Source organism: Rhinoderma darwinii, chromosome 4, assembly GCF_050947455.1.
Source record: "Rhinoderma darwinii isolate aRhiDar2 chromosome 4, aRhiDar2.hap1, whole genome shotgun sequence".
Lineage (NCBI taxonomy): Eukaryota > Metazoa > Chordata > Amphibia > Anura > Rhinodermatidae > Rhinoderma > Rhinoderma darwinii.
Window position 1 is genome coordinate 39,689,864 of NC_134690.1, and position 23,166 is coordinate 39,713,029.

Genomic DNA, 23,166 nt, shown 5'->3' on the forward strand with positions numbered 1-23,166 from the left:
ATTGCTTTAAAACGGTGTCTGCAGACACAGTACCCTGTTATTGCTATGATGTAATAGCACGTCAGTTCGCGTGAACAGTCCACCGCCCGTGATGTAATAGTACGTCACAGGGCGTTAAGGGGTTAAGGACAAACTTATGGTCCTTAAAGGGGTTGTTCCAAGAATGAATGTATGATCGCTGCAGGACTGACCTCTGGGACCCCATCGATCAAGAAGGACCCATGTCCCGCCATTTGAATTGAGCACTGATCACGCGTCCCGTCAGTTCTGTAGAGAATGAACGGAGTGGTAGGACAGTACTATTCAAACGAGGGGCACCGTACCCTCATGATCACTGGGGCTACCAGAAATAGACTTGCAGCCATTTATCACTTATACTGTGCATATTTATTTTTTTTCTGCTACATATGGATGGGGTTTGAGAAAACCTACAGAAATGTATAGTACTGTATTTGCTACAGATTTGCGGCGCTAGATCTGAACTTGGCATAATAGTACAACAACAGTCAGCCACATTGTCCTAGTCTAAAAGTATGACACGGGTAGTCCACATTTTCTGTTTATGAAACATTCTGGATAAACATCACCACGCTCTGAGATTTTGCTCTGAGCACGTTCCAGGATTGCTCTTTTCCTAAATGATTTTGTCCAGCAGAAAAAATATATAAATTAATGGTTAATCTTTCCTCAGTAAATCTTTAACATCAAGGCTCTGTTTATAAACAAAATGTGACCTAGAACTGTCCATTCCTCGTAATGGACACAGAACAACAGGTAAAACCCAGTTCATCGTCCCAGATTTATATCGACATCATGCCGGGCGCAAGTTAACAGCCTGCCAAAGCGATCAAGGCGTCAAAGCGCCGTCCTCATTGGTTTGTTTCATTTTGTATTTACTTCAAACGGTCTGTACCTGGAAATGTTTTAACCCCTTAGTGACCAGCCTATTTTAGACCTTAATGACCAAGCCGTTTTTTAAGTTTTTCCATCGTCTCATTCAAAGAGCTATAACTTTTTTATTTTTGCGTCGATATAGCGGTATAAGGTCTTGTTTTTTGCGGGACAAGTTGTAATTTTTAATAGCACCATTTTGGGGTACACAGAATTTATTGATTAACTTTTATTAACTTTTATTGGGGAGGAAATAGAAAAAAAAACTGCAATTTCGCCACACTTTTTTGCGTCTTAAATTTATACCGTTTACCGTGTGGTATAAACAATAACTACTTTATTCAGCGGGTTGTTCTGATTGCAACGATACCAAATCTATATAGATTTTGTATGTTTACTACTTTTACACAGTGAAAACACTTTTCAAAATTATTTGTTTTTGCGTCTCCATATTTGAAGAGCCATATCTTTTTTATTTTTTCGCCGATGCAGTTGTAGGAGGGCTTTTTTTTTTCCGGGACGACTTGTAGTTTTTATCGGTAACATTTTTGAGTAAATGCGACTTTTTGATCACTTATCACATTTTTTTTTAAGGCAGGATTCACAGAAAACAGCAATTTTTGCATTGTTTTTTATTTTATTTTTTTACAACGTACACCGCGCTGGTTATATGATGTAATAGCTTTATAGTTGGGGTCGTTACGGACGCGGCGATACCAAATATGTGTAACTTTTTAACTTTGCTTTATTATTAAAAAAAACAAAATAGTTTGTAAGGGGAAAAAGTGGGGTTTTCATTTTTTTTTTTTACACTTTTTATAAAAACTTTTTTTTTTACTAGCCCCACTAGTGGACTTCACTATGCGATCCTAGGATCGCATTTATAATACACTGCAATACTTCTGTATTGCAGTGTATTATGCCTGTCCGTGTAAAACGGACAGGCATCTGCTAGGCCATGCCTCTGGCATGACCTAGCAGGCATTCACAACAGGCAGACCTGGGGGCCTTTATTAGGCCCGCGGCTGCCATCTGAGTCACAGACACTCGGTGATCTTATCGCCGGGTGCCGGTGGGATGAGAGGGAGCTCCCTCCCTCTCTCCATAACCACTCAGATGCGGCGCTCGCTATTGAGCACCGAATCTGAAGGGTTAAAACGGGTGAGGTCGATACTGATATCGATCTCACCCGTTCGAGCAGGGAAACCCCCAGCTCTCAGCTACCTCTGGTAGCTGAGAGCAGGGAGATTTAACGGCTCCCTGCTCTGTTTACTTATTCTGATGCAGCGCCATAAAAAGGCTTATGCATCAGAATAAAGCCCGTTCGTGGCCGCCGTGAAAACACTATGGGGCGGTCACTAACGGGTTAAACAAACTCGCTGAAGGATTATTTATTAACCGAGGACAACCACTAAAATCTTGGCGTTCAATAATCCAGATACTACACTGGACAAATGTTGGCCTTTTGTCTTATCTAAAACCCAAGCTCCAAGAATATTTTTTGCAGGTATTAGTAGCCAAACTCGACAGGTGAATGTTTTTCCAAATACTGAGGGATAAGATTTACCAAGTCTACGGCCAGTAAAATATAGTGAAGTTGCCCATAGCAACAAATAAGATTCCCACATGGGCAACCCCTCCACTACATGTGCTTCTTAAAGGCTCTTCGAGACTTCAGACGGTCAATACTTCCAATACAGTCTATAGTATTTCCTGTATCAATAAATCTAAATAGAAAACAAATGAAACTGGCTCCCTGAAGTCACAGCGGCTGCAATCTGGAGATTCATCTCAGGAGATTATAATCATGTATATTGCCAATACCATGTTCCATAGGAGAAGTTTTGCTCAGAATATTTTTTTAGTTCATTCAAATTGTGTGGTTACCTGTCTTCATTTACTTCATTTCACTCTTCCATTGTTGTCACCGATGACTCCAAGTCTGAAGAGTAATGTAGAATAAAAATATTTATTATAATAGAACAAACAGCGATACTCTAGATCAGCGGTCCCCAACCTTTTCTTAACCAAGGACCAGTTTCACGCAAGACAATGTTTCCACGGACCGGCGGTGGGGAGGGTGAGCGTCTCGAGGGTTAGTTCCCATGTTGCGTAAATACTGCCGATCTACCGCAATGGAATTTGTTGCGCATAATCCACAGAATAATACAGTAGCAGCAAAGTGGACGAGATGAAACAAATCTCATCTAAACGCTGCAGAAATAGTGAGCGGAAAAAACTCAGAACTTGACCTGCGGTGCGGAGTTTTATTCCGCAGCACATCAAATGTATTTGCGCAAACGCTGCTTATTTATTGCAGGTTTTCGCAATTGAATTCAATGGGGAGATAAAACCCGCAACAAATACTTATTTATTCCGCCGCAAAATATGCAACTCAGAAACAACAACAAAAAAATCTTAAAAATTCAGGCCGCCTGAATGCTCAGCAGTTATCCGCAGCGGACATTCCGGGCGAAAAACTGCACCACAATATGGTGCGTTTTTCTGCCTGGAATTCCCTGCGGCCAACGCGGCGGTTACCAGATACCGCAGCCCGGTACCAAATGATCCACGGCCTGGTATTGATCCATAGCCCGGTGGTTGGGAATCACTCCTCTACAGAGAATATATATATATAACAATGCATAATTACTGATGATATCAACACAGGCCGTTCATCAGATTACTGCATCCGAGATTCTCTTGGCTGCTCAATGTCCCCAGTATATAGTGTTGCTTTGGATGCCCATTGATGTCATTCTTTAGGGTATGTTCACACGTAGTCAACAAAAACGTCTGAAAATCCAGAGCTGTTTTCAAGGGAAAACAGACCCTGCTTTTCAGACGTTTTTTTACCAACTCGCATTTTTCGCAGCGTTTTCACGCCGTTTTTTACGTCCGTTTTTGGAGCTGTTTTCATTGGAGTCTATGAGAAAACAGCTCCAAAAACGTCCAAAGAAGTGTCCTGCACTTCTTTTGCCGAGGCTGTATTTTTACGCGTCGTCGTTTGACAGCTGTCAAACGACGACGCGTAAATAACAGGTCGTCTGCACAGTACGTCGGCAAACCCATTCAAATGAATGGGCAGATGTTTGCCGACGTATTGCAGCCCTATTTTCAGACGTAAAACGAGGCATAATACGCCTCGTATACGTCTGAAATTTGGCCGTGTGAACATACCCTTAGACTGTATTCACTACATTTTTTTGCCGTTTTTGTGTCATGATTTATGGAAAACTGCCACAAAAAAAATTGTTTTACAAAACCGCCGTGTTTTCACAGAGGTGGCAAAGCAACAAAACCGTGAAAATCATGACATGCGAGCGCACCCGTATTCTTCACACACCATTTGCAAAAGCACTTACCCGTAGCGAACAGATAATTGGAGGCTTTCAGTCCAGAGAACTTCCACCACCCCAACTTGTGATCATCATATCTGGAAAGGCAAAAAAAGAAAATTTAAATAGGAGAGTCTACAAATTGCCCCTAAAGAGATAGAGTATTCAAAGCCATTAAACACATTCTATATTTTTTATATTGTAATGTAAATAATAAAGTGATAGGGTAGGCCCTCACTGGTAATTTGAATGGCATGAAAAGCATACAGCCGGCGGCAGCTTCCTCTCGGGGTTTCTGAATCCAGACCTGGAGCGATCATATGATCAGTAGGCAGACTTCGGGTTAAAATAAAATTGTGATGTAACCAATGGGATGCAACCCCTCTAACCTATATAACTTCTCCACTGGCTTATTACTGTAAGGTTTACGACCGCTGGAACCCCCACTGATCGCAAATTACAAATGGTTTCTCTGCTACAGCCTCGATTATAGTCCAGAGTTGCATTAACAATTTTGGAGGCTTCAGAGCTATCATTTCTTATTTCCTGCTGGTGCATTGTGTGAGGATTTGAATTCTGGAAACTGTAGTCTTCACACATGGCACTATATAGCAATTTAAACATAAGAAAATCTAGATCCTCTGGATTGTCGGGGTTCAGTTTAATAGGCCGTCACCTCCGTAAATAGCTGAAACGACGATTCTCATTCTGCAACTTTTCTATATCTTTATACTCCCTTGTATTTTACCGCTGTGAACCTGCAAACAGGCTAAGCATGCTGATGAGAGAACTACTGAGCTCAGTAATATAACGGGGAGGACTACTAGGACTCGTCAGCCGAAAGCAACACGCGGCCTGTTTGTGGGTTTGAAGCGGAGGAATAAAGAGAGTAGAAAAATACAAATTACAGATTTGGAATCTGCGTCTTTTAAGCCATTTACTGATTATTGGAGTTGGGGGGGGGGGGGTTTGTGGAGGACAGATTCACCTTAACCCTTTTCCCTCCGCAGCCATTTTTAGGATTTTCAATTTCGCTTTTTGCGCCCAACCTTCCAAAAGCTATAACTTTATTTTTCTGCCCATAAAGCCGTATAAGGGCTTGTTTTTTTTTTGTGGGACGAGTTGATGCACGGCACCATTTATTGAACCATATAATGTATTGGGAAACTGGAAAAAATTATTTGTGGGGTGGAATAGGAAAATAAAACAAAATAGTGATTTCTCAATCTTTGGGGGACGAGGGTTTTCCTTTTTACAGCCTTCACTTGTGGCAAAAACGGCATGTTGACTTTATTCTGCAGATCAATACGATTATGGCGATACCAAACTTATTTTTTTTTTTTGTTTTACTACGTTTACAAGGAAGAAACTAAAATTTGGGTTTTGTCCCCATAACTTTTTACTTTAGAGGAAAAATGTAAAAGGGGGGGGGGGGGTTTGAACTTCTCATATATTTTGTTTTTTTACACTACTGAAAACTTTAATAAACTTTTTTTATTTTTTTACACATTAGTCCCCCCTGGGGGCTTGAACCAGCGCTCATTAGATCGCTGGTACAATACACTGCAACACTAATGTATTGCACTAGATTGTACTGAGGCAGGGCTTAAAGAGGCTCTGTCACCAGATTTTGCAACCCCTATCTGCTATTGCAGCAGATAGGCGCTGCAATGTAGATTACAGTAACGTTTTTATTTTAAAAAAACGAGCATTTTTGGCCAAGTTATGACCATTTTTGTAGTTATGCAAATGAGGCTTGCAAAAGTCCAAGTGGGTGTGTTTAAAAGTAAAAGTCCAAGTGGGCGTGTATTATGTGCGTACATCGGGGCGTTTTTAATACTTTCACTAGCTGGGCGCTCTGATGAGAAGTAACATCCTCTTCTCTTCAGAACGCCCAGCTTGTGACAGTGCAGATCTGTGACGTCACTCACAGGTCCTGCATCGTGACGGCCACATCGGCACCAGAGGCTACAGTTGATTCTGCAGCAGCATCAGCGTTTGCAGGTAAGATCGACTTACCTGCAAACGCTGATGCTGCTGCAGAATCAACTGTAGCCTCTGGTGCCGACACGATGCAGGACCTGTGAGTGACGTCACAGATCTGCACTGTCACAAGCTGGGCGTTCTGAAGAGAAGAGGATGTTACTTCTCATCAGAGCGCCCAGCTAGTGAAAGTATTAAAAACGCCCCGATGTACGCACATAATACACGCCCACTTGGACTTTTACTTTTAAACACACCCACTTGGACTTTTGCAAGCCTCATTTGCATAACTACAAAAATGGTCATAACTTGGCCAAAAATGCTCGTTTTTTTAAAATAAAAACGTTACTGTAATCTACATTGCAGCGCCTATCTGCTGCAATAGCAGATAGGGGTTGCAAAATCTGGTGACAGAGCCTCTTTAAAGAGAAGCTTCCACCTGCCCATACATGTGCAGCTGAGTGCAGCGTGTAATGGGCAGGGCTGCACAAACACTGGAGCACTTTAAAAAAAAAATTCTACCCTCCTCCGTTATTTAGATACCGTTGTATTTGGCACACAATACTTAAAATAACCCCCTGAATGGTCAATGGGATGTGTAATGGCAAGGGGGCGTGTTACTATGGCTGTGACACTGTCCAATCAGGTGCGGACAGTGTTACAGCAAGAGCTGGAGAGAGGAGAGCGAGAGATCAGTCTTGTACTTGTCTTTCGAACTGGCAAGGCAGTGTGTAATGACAAGGGGGCGTGTCACTACTGCGGACAGTGCAAGAGCTGGAGAGAGAGAGCGCGCATGCTCCTTAGTCTTCAGCTCTTGCAAGAGATCAGTCTTGTACTTGTCTGCCGAACTGGCAAGGGGGCGCGCGCTCCTCTCTCTAGCTCTTACTGTTCGTAGCAGTGACACGCCCCCTTGCCAGTTCGGCAGACAAGTACAAGACTGTGACCTCTCGCAAAAGATCACAGTCTCGTCTGCCGAGAGCTGAAAAGTGAGGAGCGTGCGCGCTCTCTCTCCAGCTCTTGCACTGTCCGCAGCAGTGACACACCCCCTTGTCTTTACACACCGCCTTGCCAGTTCCAAAGAAAAGTACAAGACTGATCTCTCGCGAGAGATCAGTCTTGTCCTTGTCTGCCGACAGCTGAAGAGTGCGAGTGTGCGCGCGCACCTCTCCTCTCTCCAGCTCTTGCTGTAACACTGTGCGTAGCGGATTGGACAGTGTCACAGCCATAGTAACACACCCCATTGACAGTTCAGGGGGTTAAAGATCGGGCGCCAAATATAACAGCACCGATATCTAAATAACGGAGGGTATAAAAAAAAAAATGTAAAGCGCCCAGGGTTTGTGCAGCCCTGCTTATTACATGCTGCAAATGTATGGACAGGTGAAAGCTTCTCTTTAACAGAGGCAGAGAGAAGGCAGACCTGGGGGCATTCATTAGGCACCTGGGCCGCCATAATCATCGGCACCCTCCGATTGTGTTTCGGGGGCGATGAACCGTCGGAGAGGGACACCCCCTCTAAGGCCTTACATGTGGCGGTTGAGATTGACCGTGGCATTTAAAGGTGTTAAACAGCGCTATCGCTGTTCCTGGCCGTTAGTCCGCTCCATACATCAACCCAACGCACCAGGTTGTACTATTCCATTGTGGCACAGTAAAGGGTTAAGGTGTTAGGGCGATTCTGACGACAAGCTTGGTGACCGTTTTCAATAACCAGTAGACTTGTGAATGCAGGTCTGGAGAATTATTAAGGTAGTCACTAGGGATGATATGATAACTAATGCAATGTATTTACAAATTTACTCTACATACATTTTACGTAGCTGGTCTCTAGATAAACGGCAAAATGGTGTTTTAAAGAGGTGAACATACTCTTTTAGGAAACTTTGTAATTTGGGTTTGCAAAGTGCAATCCATTTCTAAAAATAAAGCAAAGTCGATGTGACTATACAAGGAGTCATTTGCAAAAAAAACACATCCCATTGTTTCAAAAGCACTTAATGTTTGTAAGAAGAAAGCGGTCATAATTTACTACACTCGGTGAAGGACTTGACATTCAGGAAAATTACCTTGAGAAAAAACTAAAATCTCCACAACATTTCTATTTATTGTTAAATATCAACGAATCATGAGCGAGGCAGTACCTGCTTTTGTTAAAATAGTCAATGAATAATAGCAATGTCACAATGTAAAGGTTCCGGCATACATCCTCCGGCTGCGCCGCTGTACATTAGTGACCTGGATAAAAATGTATATAAATCTAAAAGCCGGCCTCAAACCACAAACCAAAATAGCATAGATACAAATGTTGCCTGCTTCAGGTACAATAAATTTAACAACTCAAATTTATCACAACAGTAAGAGTTTTGTCAAAGGATCTTAAAGTTTACCTACACATACACGCAGCTTAATCAAAATGTCTAAGTACGGCGGAGGAACTTTGTTTATTAATGTATCCAACTTTTGCATAGTTTACAGTTGCAAGAAAAAGTGAACCCTTTGGAAATACCTGACATTCTGCTTTAATTACTAACAAAACTTGATCTAAAAGTTACAATTATAGACACACACAATCTAACTAAACTAATAACAGGCAAAGCGTTGTACTGTTCATGTCTTCTATTGAGCACATTGAATAAACATCCGCAGTGCAGGGAGAAAAAGTAAGTGAACTTCTGTGTTAATAAATTTTACAAGAGCTAATTAGCAAAAGGTAATTCACGTTAGCAGATGAAATGTGTGGGTTTCACAGGTGCTCTGTCCATTAAAGAGAACCTTTCACCTCCCCATACATGTGCAGCTGAGTGCAGCATGTAATGGGGAGGGCTGAACAAACCCCGGGGCACTTTACATTTTTTTTTTCTACCTCCCTCCGTTATTTAGATATCGGTGCCGTTATATTTGGCGCCCGATATTTAAATAACCCCCTGTACAGTCAACGGGGCGTGACAAATATAACGACAACAATATCTAAATAACAGAGGGAGGTAGAAAAAAAAATTTAAAGTGCCCCAGGGTTTGTTCAGCCCTCCCCATTACATGCTGCACATGTATGGGGAGGTGAAAAGGTTCTCTTTAAATAAAGTGACAAATCTTTCTTTCTGAAGACCTCATAAGACGTGTTAGAGATGCATGAAGCTGTAAAAGGCTACAAAAAATTGCTTAACCCCTAGGCGCACCACAACGCAACTGTACGTCCGGGTGGCCAGTGTCTTAGTGCACGGGGACGTACAGTTACTGCGCAGTTCCCGGTGCACACTGTCGGCGATAGTGTGCACCGGAACCCAGCTGTTCCAGACAGCGGACACTCCACTGTATGCCGATCAGCAGCTTATTTCCGCTGATTTCGGCAATTAGCCCCTTAATTGCGGTGATCGACTGCAATCGCCGTATTTTAGGGGTTTCTAGCACATCGGCAGACCTCACAATGAAATCGTGTGGTTTGCAGATGGCTAGCATGGCGACCGGAGGCCAAGTAATGGCCTCCGTGTCTGCCATGTACGGAAGCCTATCAGGACCAGCCTCCTGATAGACATCCTGTCAGAGTAACAGGACGTCACTGCCGTTCGCGATGCAGTCGGTGACAGTGTGCATCGGGAACCGGGCGGTCAGATTTCCCTGACAGCTGACACTCCACTGTTGCCGATCAGCGGCTCATTGCAGCCGATTTTGGCAATTAACCCGTTAAATGCGGAGCTCGATTGCGATCTCCGCATGTAGGGGGGGTTGTAGCACATCAGCAGCTCCCATGCAATTGTGGGGGCTGCTGATGCTTGTGATGGCCCCTGGGTCTGCCAAGTATGGAAGCCTATAAGGACCAGCCTCTGGCTGGTCCTCGTAGACTTACTGTCATAATGACTGTGACGTCACACTGACAGTTGGAATACGTTATACTACCTAGGTAGTGTAATGTATTCTAGCAGCGATTAGAGCTGCAGGTCAAAAAAGAAAGTGTAAAAAGTAAATAAAAAAGTAAAAAAAAAAAAAAAAGTTTATAAAAATGTTTTACAAAAGGGTAAAAATAAAAGATTTTTTTTCCCTATAATAAGCCTCTTATTATAGGAAAAAAATGAAAACATTAAAAAAAACTGTACACATATTGGGTATCACCACGTTCGTAACGACCCAATATATAAAACTATAATGTCCTACATGCATTTGGCAGTAAGGTGCAAGAACCCGCTGCCAATTGCGAGGAGCCTGGAAGTCATTGACAGCATTCAGCGTAATCTCTCCAGGAAGAGGCGATCATAGACAGCTACTGCATGGAAGAGAGCACAGTGGCTGCACGAAAATAAAGAAGCTGCTGCTGCCTGGAAGGTAATTTGTCTAAAAATGACTTACTGTATCTACAGGGCTTATCCTTTGTGCCAACTGCCAGTTGTGATCTTCACTTGGATGAAGGACATTTCTCTGTTTACAAATAAACACCAGTGGGCAAAATTCACAAAGGCAAATGATGCCATTAAAAGTTGTGAGTTGGGCATTGATGAGAACAATTTGCCCGATTTACAACTCCTGGAGGAATTATGGCAGGCAGGCCAAAAGGAGACAAAAACTTAAAGGCCAAAAGTACTGATTGATGTGCCCACAGAAAGATTCTGCAGTCAACATATCATGCAATGGTCTCTAAAAATCTGATCTTTGGATAACGGAAAATAAAGAAGCAAAAAGTTGCGATTGATGGGCACATAGGACAATCAAAAAATGTGCTAATGTTCTTCAACCATAATGGGGTATATTCAGTCTTGATTCGGACATTGGTGACATAATCTTGGTCTTGTGGGGCCAAAGCAATAAAGACCCCCAAAAGTGACCTCATTTTGAAAACTAGACCCCTCAAGGAATTTATCTAGGGGTATAATTAGCATTTTGAACCAACAGTTTTTTTGCTAAATTTATTTGAATTCGTTTGTGGAGATGAAAATCTACTTTTTTTCTGAAAAAACTTAGAAATTGTTAATTTTTTCAAGGAATAAAAGAGAAAAAACACCCCAACATATGTAAAGCAATTTCTCCTGATTATAGCAATACCCCATATGTGGTAATAAACTGCTGTTTGGACCCACAGCAGGACTCAGAAGGGAAGGAGCACCATTTGGATTTTGAAATTCTGATTTTGCTGGAATAGTTTTCAGTGCCATGTCGCGTTTGAAATGGACTGGAGGGAACAAAATAGTGGAAACCCCCGGAAAGTGACCCCATTTTGGAAACTACACTCATCAAGGAATTTTTCTAGGGGTAAAGTTAGCATTTTGACCCCACGGTTGTTTTGCTGAATTCATTGGAATTATTCTGTAAAGGTAAAAATCCACTTTTTTTCTGAAAAAAGGTAGCCATTTTTAATTTTTACAAGGAATAAAGGAGAAAAAGCACCCCAACATTTGTAAAAAATTTCTCCCGATTACGGAAATATGCCATATGTGGTAATAAACTGCTGTTTGGACCCACAGCAGGGCTTAAAAGGGAAGGAGCGCTATTTGGCTTTTGGAGCTCAAATTTAGCTGAAATGGTTTTTGGGTGCCATGCCGCATTTGCAAAGCCCCTTAGAGGCCAAAACAATGGAAACCCCCCAAAAGTGGAAATTACACCACTTAAAGAATCTATCTAGGGATATAGTGAGCATTTAGACCCCACAAGTCTTTTGCAGAATTTATTAGAATTAGGCCGTGAAAATGAATATCAACATTTCTTCCACTAAAATGTTGCATTTTTTGCAATTTCACAAAGGATAAAGGGGGAAAAAGCACCCCAACATTTGTAAAGCAATTTCTCCCGAGTACGGCAATACCCCACGTGTGGTCATAAATGGTTTTTCATTAGAAAGTAATTAACCCTTTCTGGACTGATCCATTTTTTTCTTTTCCTTTTTAGTTTTTTCCTCCCCGCGTTCCAAGAGCCACAACTTTTTATTTTTCAGTCAATAGAGCGGTATGAGGGTTTATTTATTGAGGGACGAGCGGTTGTTTTTATTGGTACCATTTTTTGGTACATACAACTTTTTGAGCACTTTTTATTACATTTTTTAGGTAGAGCCAAGGTGACCAAAAAAACAGTGATTTTGCCGTTTTAAATTCTTTATTTTTCACGCGAGACGCTCCATACATCACCCCCCACACTAAGACATGCTATGCGAAGGGGTTAATGTGCAGCGGATGGTGCAGAGTGAAAATTAAAATTTTCCACTCCTATGCCATTTTAGTGCACTACATGTTATGCCCAGTTTGTGCCACTGAAGACAAATACCTCATAAAATATTAACCGGGTTCTCCCGGGTATGGCGATGCCATATCTGTGGACGTAAACTGGTGTTTAGGCACGCTGCAGGGCTCAGAAGGGAGGGAGCGCCATTTGGCTTTTGGGGCGCAGATGTAGCTTGGTAGTTGTTCTGTTTGGGGTTTTGCTGGTATTTCAGTTTATAATGTGGGGCATATGTAATCTGTGCGGGGAACATCAGGGTATAATAATGAAGTAAATAAATAATAATCCGCAGATATGTGGCCGGTGTCGCACTGATAAATGGTGCCCGATCTTATCTGCTTTTGGACACTCTGCACGTTTTGCATCGCCATATTCTGAGAGCCAGAACTTTTTTATTTTTTCACCACCGGAGCTGTGTGAGGGTTTATTCTTTGCGGGACAATCTGTAGATTTCATTGGTACCATTTTGGGGTTCCAGAAATTTTTTTGATCACGTTTTATTCCATTTTTTTGGCAAGCCAGGTGACCAAAAACCATCAATTCTGACAATGTTTTTTATTCTTTTTTTTTATGGCCGTCACCCTGGACTATAAATGACCATTTTACTTTATTCTGCGGGTCGATACGATTACGGCGATACCAGATGTATATCATTTTTTTATGTTTTGCAGCATTTGCGCAATAAAACACTTATTTATAAAATAAATTATTTTTTGTGTCACCATATTCTGAGAGCGATAACTTTTTTATTTTTCAGTCAAAAAAGCGGTGTTAGGGATTGTTTTTTGCGGGACGGGTTGTAGTTTGTATTGGTACCATTTTGGCGTACACGCGACTTTTTGATCACTTTTTATTGTATATTTTGGGAGGGTTGGTAACCAAAAAATTGTGATTCGGGCACTGTTTTTCGTTTATTTTTTTCGCGGTGTTCACTGTGCGGGAAAAATAATATTACAGTTTTATAGTTGGGGTCGTTACGAACGCGGCTATACCAAATATGTGTACTTTTTTTTAACGTGTTAATTTTTTTCCTATAATAAAAGACTTATTATAGGAAAAAAACGCATTCTTTGTTTATGTCACTTATAACTTTCATTTTTACACTTTTTAAAAACATTTTTATTATCTTTTTTTACTTGTCCCACTAGGGGACACTTCGCCTTGCAGCTCTGATCGCTGCTGAAACACATTACACTACACACGTAGTGTAATGTGTTCTAACTGTCATTGTGACGTAACTGTCACACTGACAGGAAGCATCAGAGGACCAGCCGGAGGCTGATCCTCCGAGGCTTCCGTACATGGCAACCCGGATGTCATTTTCTGGCCTCTGGTTGCCATGATAAGGATCGCCAGCCCCCGCAAATGCATGTGGGGGGCTGCCGATCCGCTGTAAACCTCTTCGATGTGGTGATCGCAATCGACCACCGCATCGAAGGGGTTAATTGCCGATTTCAGCGGTGACAGGCCACTGATCAGCAACGGGAAGAGCAGGGCAGACACCCTGCACAGTTAACCGCAGCTGCGGTGTAGCGCCGCGCGGCGGTTAACTGTTAAAGCGCGGACGTAACTGCACGCCCAGGTGCGCGAAGTTACTGCTCACCTGGACGTGCATTTACGCCAAGGTGCGGGAAGGGGTTAAGGGTATATTCAGTGTAGTCAAATAATAGTTTAATACCGCAGAATCGGAGCAAAAACCGCGCTGGAGCAATAATTAGCACTGATCTCATTTAGGAAAAGAGCAACTAACAGATGTGGTTTCTTACAGTGATAGGTCCGTCCGGTAAAACTAGAATTAGCCATGTGACTTGCTAAGCAGAGGCTGAAATAGTGGTGGTCCGTTGCTTAGCAACAGAGGATCCAGGATGAGGGTGACTACACCAGGTCTCCATGTTCTTATGGAAATCCCACGTCTTCACTTAATCCTTGGTCACACGCCACTCAAAAAAAACAAAACACGTGTAAACGGGTCAAAAAACACTAACGTTTTTGTAGAGCGCTTTTTAAAGTACAGGCGTTTTTGCCGCATAATTAACACTCCCATTGACTATGGGAATTAGACGCATTTTCGCCATGTTTTACACACCAAGAATTGATTTGACGCTTCTTTTTATACACATTTTTCAGCATGCGGGCGTAAAAAAAAACGTGTCTTATGAACTACAATGCGTTTTCCCATTGATGTCAATGGGAAGCTTAAAGCATGCGTTTTTGAGCGCGTAAAACGCGGCGAATACACGCCATGTGAGCAAGACTTTGATCTGTGTTCACACGCTAAAGTAAAAATGGATGTAAAATACGGAGCTGTTATCTAAGGATAAGACCGTGATTTTCAGCCGTTTTGAAGGCATCTGACGTTTTTTTTTAAGCTGTTTTTCTATAGACAATAAAAAACTGCTCCAAAAACGGCTCAAGTGACATGCACTTTTTACCGAGTTTTTTTTACGTACCGTTTTTTCAAACAGCCGCGTAAAAAAAACACCCCTTCAGAACGATATGCAGTTTTTCCTAAAAAAAAAAAAAATAGGACATGTCCTATTTTTTGGAGATTTTACCGACAATATTCCCATACTTTATAATGGGAGCACGGCCGTAAATACGGATGGCTGTCCGCGGCCGGCTGTGCCCATAATTACAGGTCGTAATTATGGACACGGTCGTGTGCATGGGGGCTTAGGCCCTGTTCACACAGAGTTTTTGCCACGGAAATCACAGATTGTGCCCCCCCCCCATTGATTTCAATGGGAGGTGAAGTTTTCTTACCGCGAGCAGGAAAAAAAACACTCGCGGGAAAAAGAAACGACATGCCCCATCTTGAGGCGTTTTCCTCCTCAAAACCCCATTGAAATCAATGGGAGACGTGAAAAAAAAGTCACGAACGGCTGCAGCTTTTTTACGTGTTTTATGGCAAAAAAACGCATCAACACACACCTGTGGTGCAAAACCACTTAAGAAAAACAAATCTGAATTCCCTGCCTGCAAAAAAAACTCCGTGTGAACAGGGCACAGTGAGCAAAAGGGAGGCTGCAAAATATTTATACAGTCCCGTCTGCCAGGACACAACCACTGGTTCTGGACTTGATGGTAATTATTTTATCAGAAGGACTGAGACAGTTTTCAATTTACATTCCTGTTGTACAATTTTAACCACCTCACATGTGGTGTAGCCCGTCCTAGTGTACAAGACATTGCTGATAGACCATTAATGATAGACAACCCCTTTTATTAAGCAGATAATGGCGTGTGAGAGGTGTCATTCTTATAATACGACCGGACTGTTCTGAATGAGCCGCCAGCGCCCTCCGCTCATGCACACAGGAGCCGCGTCACTTACTTCCTCACTCTATTCACCGGCAGTCACGCGGCCACAGCCAGCCATGCGGAAGTGACGTCACCTCACAGGCCCTAGGGGGCTCAACGCGGGAGCGGAGTCACCTGATGATACGTCAGTACCACATGATGCGATTGCAGCCAATGAGTGAAGACGCAGCGCAGGCCTGCGTGTGACGTAATGTGTTGATGTGTTTCTGAGGAAATATGACGCGTTTTTCCGCTTCAGTTGCCATTCATGAGCCTGTAACTAGCCAATAGTAACTCACGTCATGAGAAAAGTGTTATTTTACCTTATCAAGCCTGTAAATTGTCCTCCATAGACAAGTTGGCTATTAATAGGCAAAGCTGTAATACCTGAAGCCATGGCAGGACGAGAGTGGCGCTATGTCTGTATAAAGCCTCATTCACACCAGCGTATCCGATTCACGCGCGTGAATCGTGTGCGTTGCGTTATACATCTGTGCTTTGCGAGTGGCATACGTTTTTCACGCACTCGCAAAGTACATCTTTTTTTTATTTATAACTGAATTGATAAGCAAATCACGCACTCATTGACTTCAATGGGCATGTAGGTGCAGGATAACGCACCAATATAGGACATGCAGTGAGTTTGACGCTGCGGACTCGCTGCGTGAAAAATAACGCATGTGTGAATGGCCCCATTGAAATCAATGGGTCCGTGTACTGTGCGTTATTTCAACGCACAGCACACGGACGTGATTCACGCTCGTGTGAATGAGGCCTAAGGCTATGTACACACGCTTAGCAAAAAACGTCTAAAAATACGGAGCTGTTTTCAAGGGAAAACATCTCCTGATTTTCAGCCGTTTTTTAAGCAAACTCGCGTTTTTTACGGCCGTTTTTGGAGCTGCTTTTCTATAGAGTCAATGAAAAACGTCTCAAGAAGTGACATGCACTTCTTTTTACGGGGCGTCTTTTTATGCGCCGTTTTTTCAAAACGGCCGCGTAAAAAAAAACCCTGTCGGAACAGAACGAAGTTTTCCCATTGAAATCTGGGCAGATGTTTGGAGGCGTTCTACTTCCAATTTTTCGGCCGTTTACGGGCCGAAAATAAGCCGTGTGAACATACCCTTAGATGTGCTCTGGTGGACTGATTTATTGCTTGTTCGGGGGAAATGTCATGGTTGTTATAACTTGGAAAACTGTTTACGGTTCGCACCATGTAAATGAATGGATTCTTATGCTATTTATTTTACTTGTCATGTTGCTTCTACCTTATGGCATTGCCAGAAGAACTCATGATGTCCCTGATGACATCACAGGGGTTCCCTTGGGTGAGTGGGGCTAGATCATCAGTAACATTCATCTAATAGACAGCTAGGGTGGGGCTACATGGCGACTTTGGCCGCGACAAAGTCTGCATGATCAAAGATCGCTGTGTTGCCCTGCCTGCATCGCAGGCTATGAAAGTCAATGTGTTTGCTTTGCGAGCGGAAGCAGAACGCCTCCAAACATCTGCCTATTGATTAAAATGGGAAAAACGTTCCGACGGGGCGTTTTTTTTACGTGGCCGTTTTGAAAAACATCCGCGTAAAAAAACTCCCACGAAAAAGAAGTGCATGTCACTTCTTGAGCCGTTTTTCATTGACTCTAGAAAAACAGCTCCAAAAACGGCCGCGAAAAACATGACTTTGATTAAAAAACGCTTACTGCACTCCCTGGTTGTGGCCCTGTATATGACGCATTCTCTGGCTATGGCCCTGTATGTATGACACACTCTCTGGCTATGGCATTGTATATATGACACACTCTCTGGCTATGGCACTGTATATACTGTATGGAGGAACTCTGGCTGCGGCACTGTATATATGGGGGCAATATCTGGCTATGGCCCTGTTTATATAAGACACTCTGGCTATAGCACTGCATATGTAGACACTACCTATAGCACTGTATATATGACGCACTCTGGCTATTGCACTGTATATACTATATAGAGGCACTCTCTGGCTGCGGCACTGTATATACTATATAGAGGCAATCTCTGGCTATAGCCCTGTATATATGAGACACTCTGGCTGTGACACTGTACATATAGACACTCTGGCCATAGCAGTGTATATATGATGCACTTTCTGGCTATGGCATTGTATATATGACGCACAGTGTATATATAGAGGCTCTCTCTCACTATAGCACTGTATACAGTGAAGGAAATAAGTATTTGATCCCTTGCTGATTTTCAGCGGGACAGTCCCAGGCGGCCATCAGCTCCCTGCTTCAGAATTAGTTCAGAGCGGAGGAGCAGGGGGAGCTACTCTGCTCGCCGAGGACTTCGCAGGCACATCGCTACTTTAAGAGCAGTGCTCGGGGGAGCCCTTGATGTTACTGTCCATATGTGGACAGTGACGTCAGTGGCTACTCTTGGAGCGGAATCCCCGGCCAGAGTCGGTAACGGGGATTCCACTCAAGGAGTAGCCACTGACGTCACTGTTCATATATGAACAGTACCATCAAGGGCTTCACCGAGCACAGCGCTTACAGTAGTGCTGTGCCTGCGGAGTCCTCGGCCATATATATGGACATTGGCGTCAGTGGCTCCTCCTGGAGCGGAATCCCCAGCCAGAGTCGGCCGCTAAAGGAGTAGCCACTGACATCACTGTCCATATATGGACAGTGACATCAGGGCTTCCCTCTGGTAGGGGAATCCCAGGCCTATACTCTGGCTGGGGATTCCGCTCCCAGAGGGAGTCCCAATGGCGCTATCTACAAGGGGGGTTGGCACTATCTTCATGGGGGTGTGGCACTATCTACATGGACATTGTGGCATTATATGGGGGCAGTATCTACAGGAGACACTGTGGCGCTAGGTACATGGGCACTATATACATGGGCACTGTCCCTATCTACAAGGGCACTGGCACTAGGGGCAGCAAAGGGGGGATTATACTGTATTGGGCAGCTAGGGGGGCATTATGCTGTATGGGGAAATTTTGGCATTAAACTGCATGGGGGCATCTGTATGGGCATTATACTGCATGGGAGAATATGTGTGGGCATTATACTGCATGGGGGCATCTGTGTTGGCTTTATACTGTATGGTATTATACTGTGTGGGAGGCACTATGGGAGCATGATACTGTGTCGGCTGAATCGGGGGTGTATGGGCGCGGATTGGGTGGCTTAAAAGAAAAAAAATGAAAATGTGAAATGTTAGAATAATACTAAAAACAATGATTTATTTCCACTTTTATTTCTTTCATCACATACCCAGTGGCTCAGAAGTTTACATACACCAAGTTGACTGTGCCTTTAAATAGCCTGGAATATTCAATGCATGTTTTACCTCTTCCTGCGCCACGATGTACTATTGTGTTGTGGTGAGGGAGGTAATGTTCAGAGCGGGTTCATCCGCTGAGCCCGTTCCGTACGCAGCGGGTGTCAGCTGTGTTTGACAGCTCATCGCCCCCTCGCAAAGCGATTGGGGGGGCGCCATTGGTTGTCATGGCAGCCCAGGGCTGACTTTCTTCATCTCATGTTAACCCGTGTCTCTGGCGCGGCTTAACAGGAGCCTGTAAAAATGACAATACACTGCAATACATTAGTATTGCGGTGTATTGTACCAGCGCTCTAACGATCGCTGGTTCAAGTCTTCTAGAAACAGCGATTCTGGTGTTTTATATTTTTTCATTTTTACAGCGTTCACCGTGCGCATTAAATAATGCTATAGTGTAATAGTTTGGACTTTTATGGACGCAGCGATACCAATTTTGTAGTTTTTTGTTTTTTTTTTACATTACTTCAGAGGAAGAATGGGAAAAGGTGATTTTTTTTGAACTTTTAATTTTTAATACAATACTAAAAACTTTATTTACCTTTTCTTTACACGTTTTATTAGTTTCTTTTTTATAAAAGTAGTAAAACATAAAATACTATACATAAGTTTGGTATCACCGTAATTGTATTGACTGGTAGAATAAAGTTAACATGCCATTTTTACCGTATGGTGAAAGACGTAAAAACGAAACCCCTCAAAATAATGAGGAACCACTGATTGTTCCTATTCCACCCCACAAATTTGTTTTTTTTACAGTTTCTCAATACATTCAATGGTACAAATAATGGTACCGTTAAAAACTACAATTTGTCCCGCAAAAAAAAAGCCCTCATATGGCTATAATGACGGAAAAGTATAAAAGTTATAGTTTTTTAAAGGTGGGGAGGAAAAAATGAAAATGAAAATCCCCAAAATGTCTGGGTCCTGAAGGGGTTAAACACTATGGAACCACACAGCTATGATACCATTTAGGAAGGGGACGCATTCTATCTCCTAGAGATGAACGTACTTTGGTGCCAAAAATACAACTCAATCCAAGAACGACAGCAAACAGCCATATTTGCCAACAGTCCCGAATTTGCAGGGACTGTCCCGAATTTACAGAGACAGTCCAGGCAAATTACTACCCCCGGCAACTGCTACATTCAATTGTCTCTGCGTCCTCAGGACACAGATACAATTGAATACTATGGCAGAGCAGGAAACTATCCGCTTCCTCTTCCTCCTGGAGCGCCAGAATCCTTGGCCAAAGCGTTGCCGATGCGCTGCCTCGGATTCCGCTCATAGACGGAGCCCCTGACTTCACTGTCCAAATAAGGGCAGTGACGTCAGGGCAGGGCACCTCCTGAAGCGGAATCCCCGGGCAGAGCATTACCGATACTCTGCCTCGGATTCCGCTCATAGATGGAGCCCCTGACTTCACTGTCCATATATGGACAGTGATGTCAGGGGCTTCCCTAAAGAAGGAGTCCCAGAGCAGAGACTATACTAGCGCTCTACTCCGAGACTCCTGCTCTGGGGAATCCCCTGACATCACCGTCCATATATGGACAGTATGTCAGGAGCAGAGCAGGAGTCCCAGGTAGAGTGCTAGAAGCGTCTCTGCTCCGTGACTCCGGCTGGGGGAGCCCCTGACATTACTGTCCATATATGGGCAGTGATGTCAGGAGCAGGAGTCCCAGGCAGAGTGCTAGAAGTGGATCTGCTCTGGGACTCCGACTGAGGAAGCCCCTGACATCACTGTCCATATATGGACAGTGATGTCAGGAGCAAAGCAGGAGTCCCAGGCAGAGTGCTAGTAGCGCTCTGTCCGGGACTCCTGCTCTGGGGTTGCCCCTGACATCACATTCCGGTCAGGAGGATCCCTTGACGTCACTGTCTATGGACAGTGACGTCAGGGGCTCCTCCAGCAGAGGAATCCCCGGCCAAAGCGTGGCATCTACAGGGCGGCTTTGTGGCATCATCTACAGGGGGCTGTGTGGCATCAAGTACAGGGGGGCTGTGTGGCATCAAGTACAGGGGGACTGTGTGTCATCATCTACTGGGAGGGCTGTGTGGCTCTATCTACAGTTTACTGTGTGGGATTATCTACAGGGGGCTGTGTGGCTCTATTTACAGGGGGCTGTGTGGCACTATCTAAGAAACATGTGTGCCACTATCTACAGATGGCACGGTGGCACTATGTACAGGAGGGCCATGTGGCTCTATCTACAGGGGACACTGTGGAATTATCTACAGGAAGCAGTGTGTGGCAATATATACAGGAGGGCCATGTGGCATTATCTACTGGGGGCAGTGTGGCACTAATCTACGCTGGTTTTTACACTACCATTAGTGGTCAGCACATATCGCCTAGCCCTAGTGATAAAGTGAGACATCACCTGCCTGTTTTTGTTTATTTGCATGCAGAAATTCTGGAAAGCCATATAAACTACGCCCCCATGAGTTACATCCACCAAAGACGTCACACCCAAGTGTCCATGGATTTTTTTTTTTAAATGTTAGCAACTATGAAACAGCCTTGTGAAGATGCTCAAGGAAAGAGGTACAAATGCATCTATATCAATAGTAAAACGTGTCCTATATTGACGTGACCTGAAGCTCAGCAAGGGAGAAGCCACTGTTCCAAACCTGCCATAAAAATCCAGGGTACGGTTTGCAAACTGCGCATGGGGACGGACGAAGAGCTTAAGTTTTAGAGAAATGTCCTCTAGTTTGATTAAACAAAAATAGAACTGTCTGGCGATAATGACTATTGTTCTGTATGGAGGAAAAAGGGACCCTTACAAGACAAAGAACACCATGCTAACCTGGGGTGGCAGCATCATGTTGTGGAGGTGCTTTGCTACAGTCTGCTCTGGTGCACTTCTCAAAATATATGTCATTATGACGAAGGAAATTTATGTTGAGATATTGAAGCAACATCTCAAGACATCAGCCAGGAAGCAAATGGATCTACCAAATGGACCATGCGACAAACATACTTCCAAATTTGTGGAAAAATGGCTTGAGGACAACAAAGTGAAGGTAATGGAGTGGCCATCACAATGCCCTAACCTCAGTCACATAGAAAATGTGTGGGCAGAACCGAAAAATTTCTGTGCGGGCAAGAAGGCCTACAAACCTAACTCATCTACACCAGTTCTGTCAGGAGGAATGGGCCAAAATTCCAGCAACTTGTTGTGATAAGCTTGTTGAAGGCTACCCCAAATGTTTGAGCCAACTTACACATTATAAAGGCAATGCTACCAAATACTAACTACATGTATGTAAACTTCTGAGCCCTTGGGTATGGTATAAAAGAAATAAAAGCTGAAATAAATTATTGTCTCTAGCATTATTCTGACGTTTTACATTCTTAAAATATAGTAGTGATCCTAACTGACCTAAGAGATGGAATGTGTACTAGGATTAAATGTCAGGAATTGTGAAAAATCGCGTTTTAATGAATATGGCTATGGTGTATGTAGACTTATGAGTTCAACTGTATATAGGGGCCCTTTCTGGATGTCGCTTTTTATATAGGGACACTTTTTTGCAGGCACTGTCTAAATGGGGCACTCTTAGGCAGGCACTTTATAGAAACAATTTTTGTCTGGCACTGTATATATGGCGCCACTCTTTGGTAGGCTCTGTTATAGGCAGTTTGCAGACACTGTTTAACCCCTTCCCGACCACCCCACGTAGATTAACGGGCTGCAGAGCTGGTCCTTGTGCCTGCAGCCCGTTAATCTATGTGTGCTCCTAACAGAGCGCACAGGCGCTCCCCACAGCCCGGCATTTCCTAGTACGGGCTGCTACTAGCAGCCTTAGTACTGGGGGAAAACATCGGGTCGGATCACAGCGGTGATCCGAACCGATTAACCCCTTAAATGCGGCAGTCAACAGCGACCGCCGCATTTAAGTTGTTATAGAAACATCGGCAACCCGCTACGCGATTGCAGGGGCCGATTGTTGCGGGGGGGCGATTGCTATGGAAACCGGAAGCCTAACAAAGGCTTCCGGTCTGCCATCTATGGAAGGCAATTAGTAATATGCCTCCTGTCAGTGTGAAAATGACAGGTATAATACCCTGCAATACATAAGTATTGCAGGGTATTATAACAACGATCCAACAATTGGATC

The 23,166-nt window shown here is 43.5% G+C and overlaps 1 protein-coding gene and 1 long non-coding RNA gene across 6 annotated transcripts in view; one reads left to right on the top strand and one right to left on the bottom strand.

Annotated features, from left to right (window-relative positions):
* The window catches only part of TDRD15 (tudor domain containing 15), a 50,153-nt gene extending 34,342 nt beyond the window's left edge, over positions 1–15,811 (bottom strand). For 3 of the 4 annotated variants that reach the window (XM_075861043.1, XM_075861041.1, XM_075861039.1), the window contains exons 1-3: positions 15,745–15,811; positions 4,257–4,327; positions 2,779–2,833 (exon numbers count right to left, since the gene is read on the bottom strand). In XM_075861043.1, the coding sequence (XP_075717158.1) occupies positions 2,779–2,788 (10 nt within the window). In that variant the 5' untranslated portion in view covers positions 2,789–2,833; positions 4,257–4,327; positions 15,745–15,811. Of the gene's footprint in view, positions 1–2,778; positions 2,834–4,256; positions 4,328–8,353; positions 8,441–15,744 lie in introns of those variants that run through there. The other variant, XM_075861040.1, reaches the window with a different exon arrangement.
* On the top strand, positions 757–22,366 carry LOC142759149 (uncharacterized). Of its 2 annotated transcripts, none has more exons than XR_012883102.1 (2): positions 757–774; positions 21,451–22,366. It is a non-coding gene; the product is annotated as an uncharacterized LOC142759149 (long non-coding RNA). The 2 variants fall into 2 exon arrangements; XR_012883101.1 differs by lacking the exon at positions 757–774 and adding an exon at positions 781–875.
* The last annotated feature ends 800 nt before the right edge of the window (positions 22,367–23,166 follow it).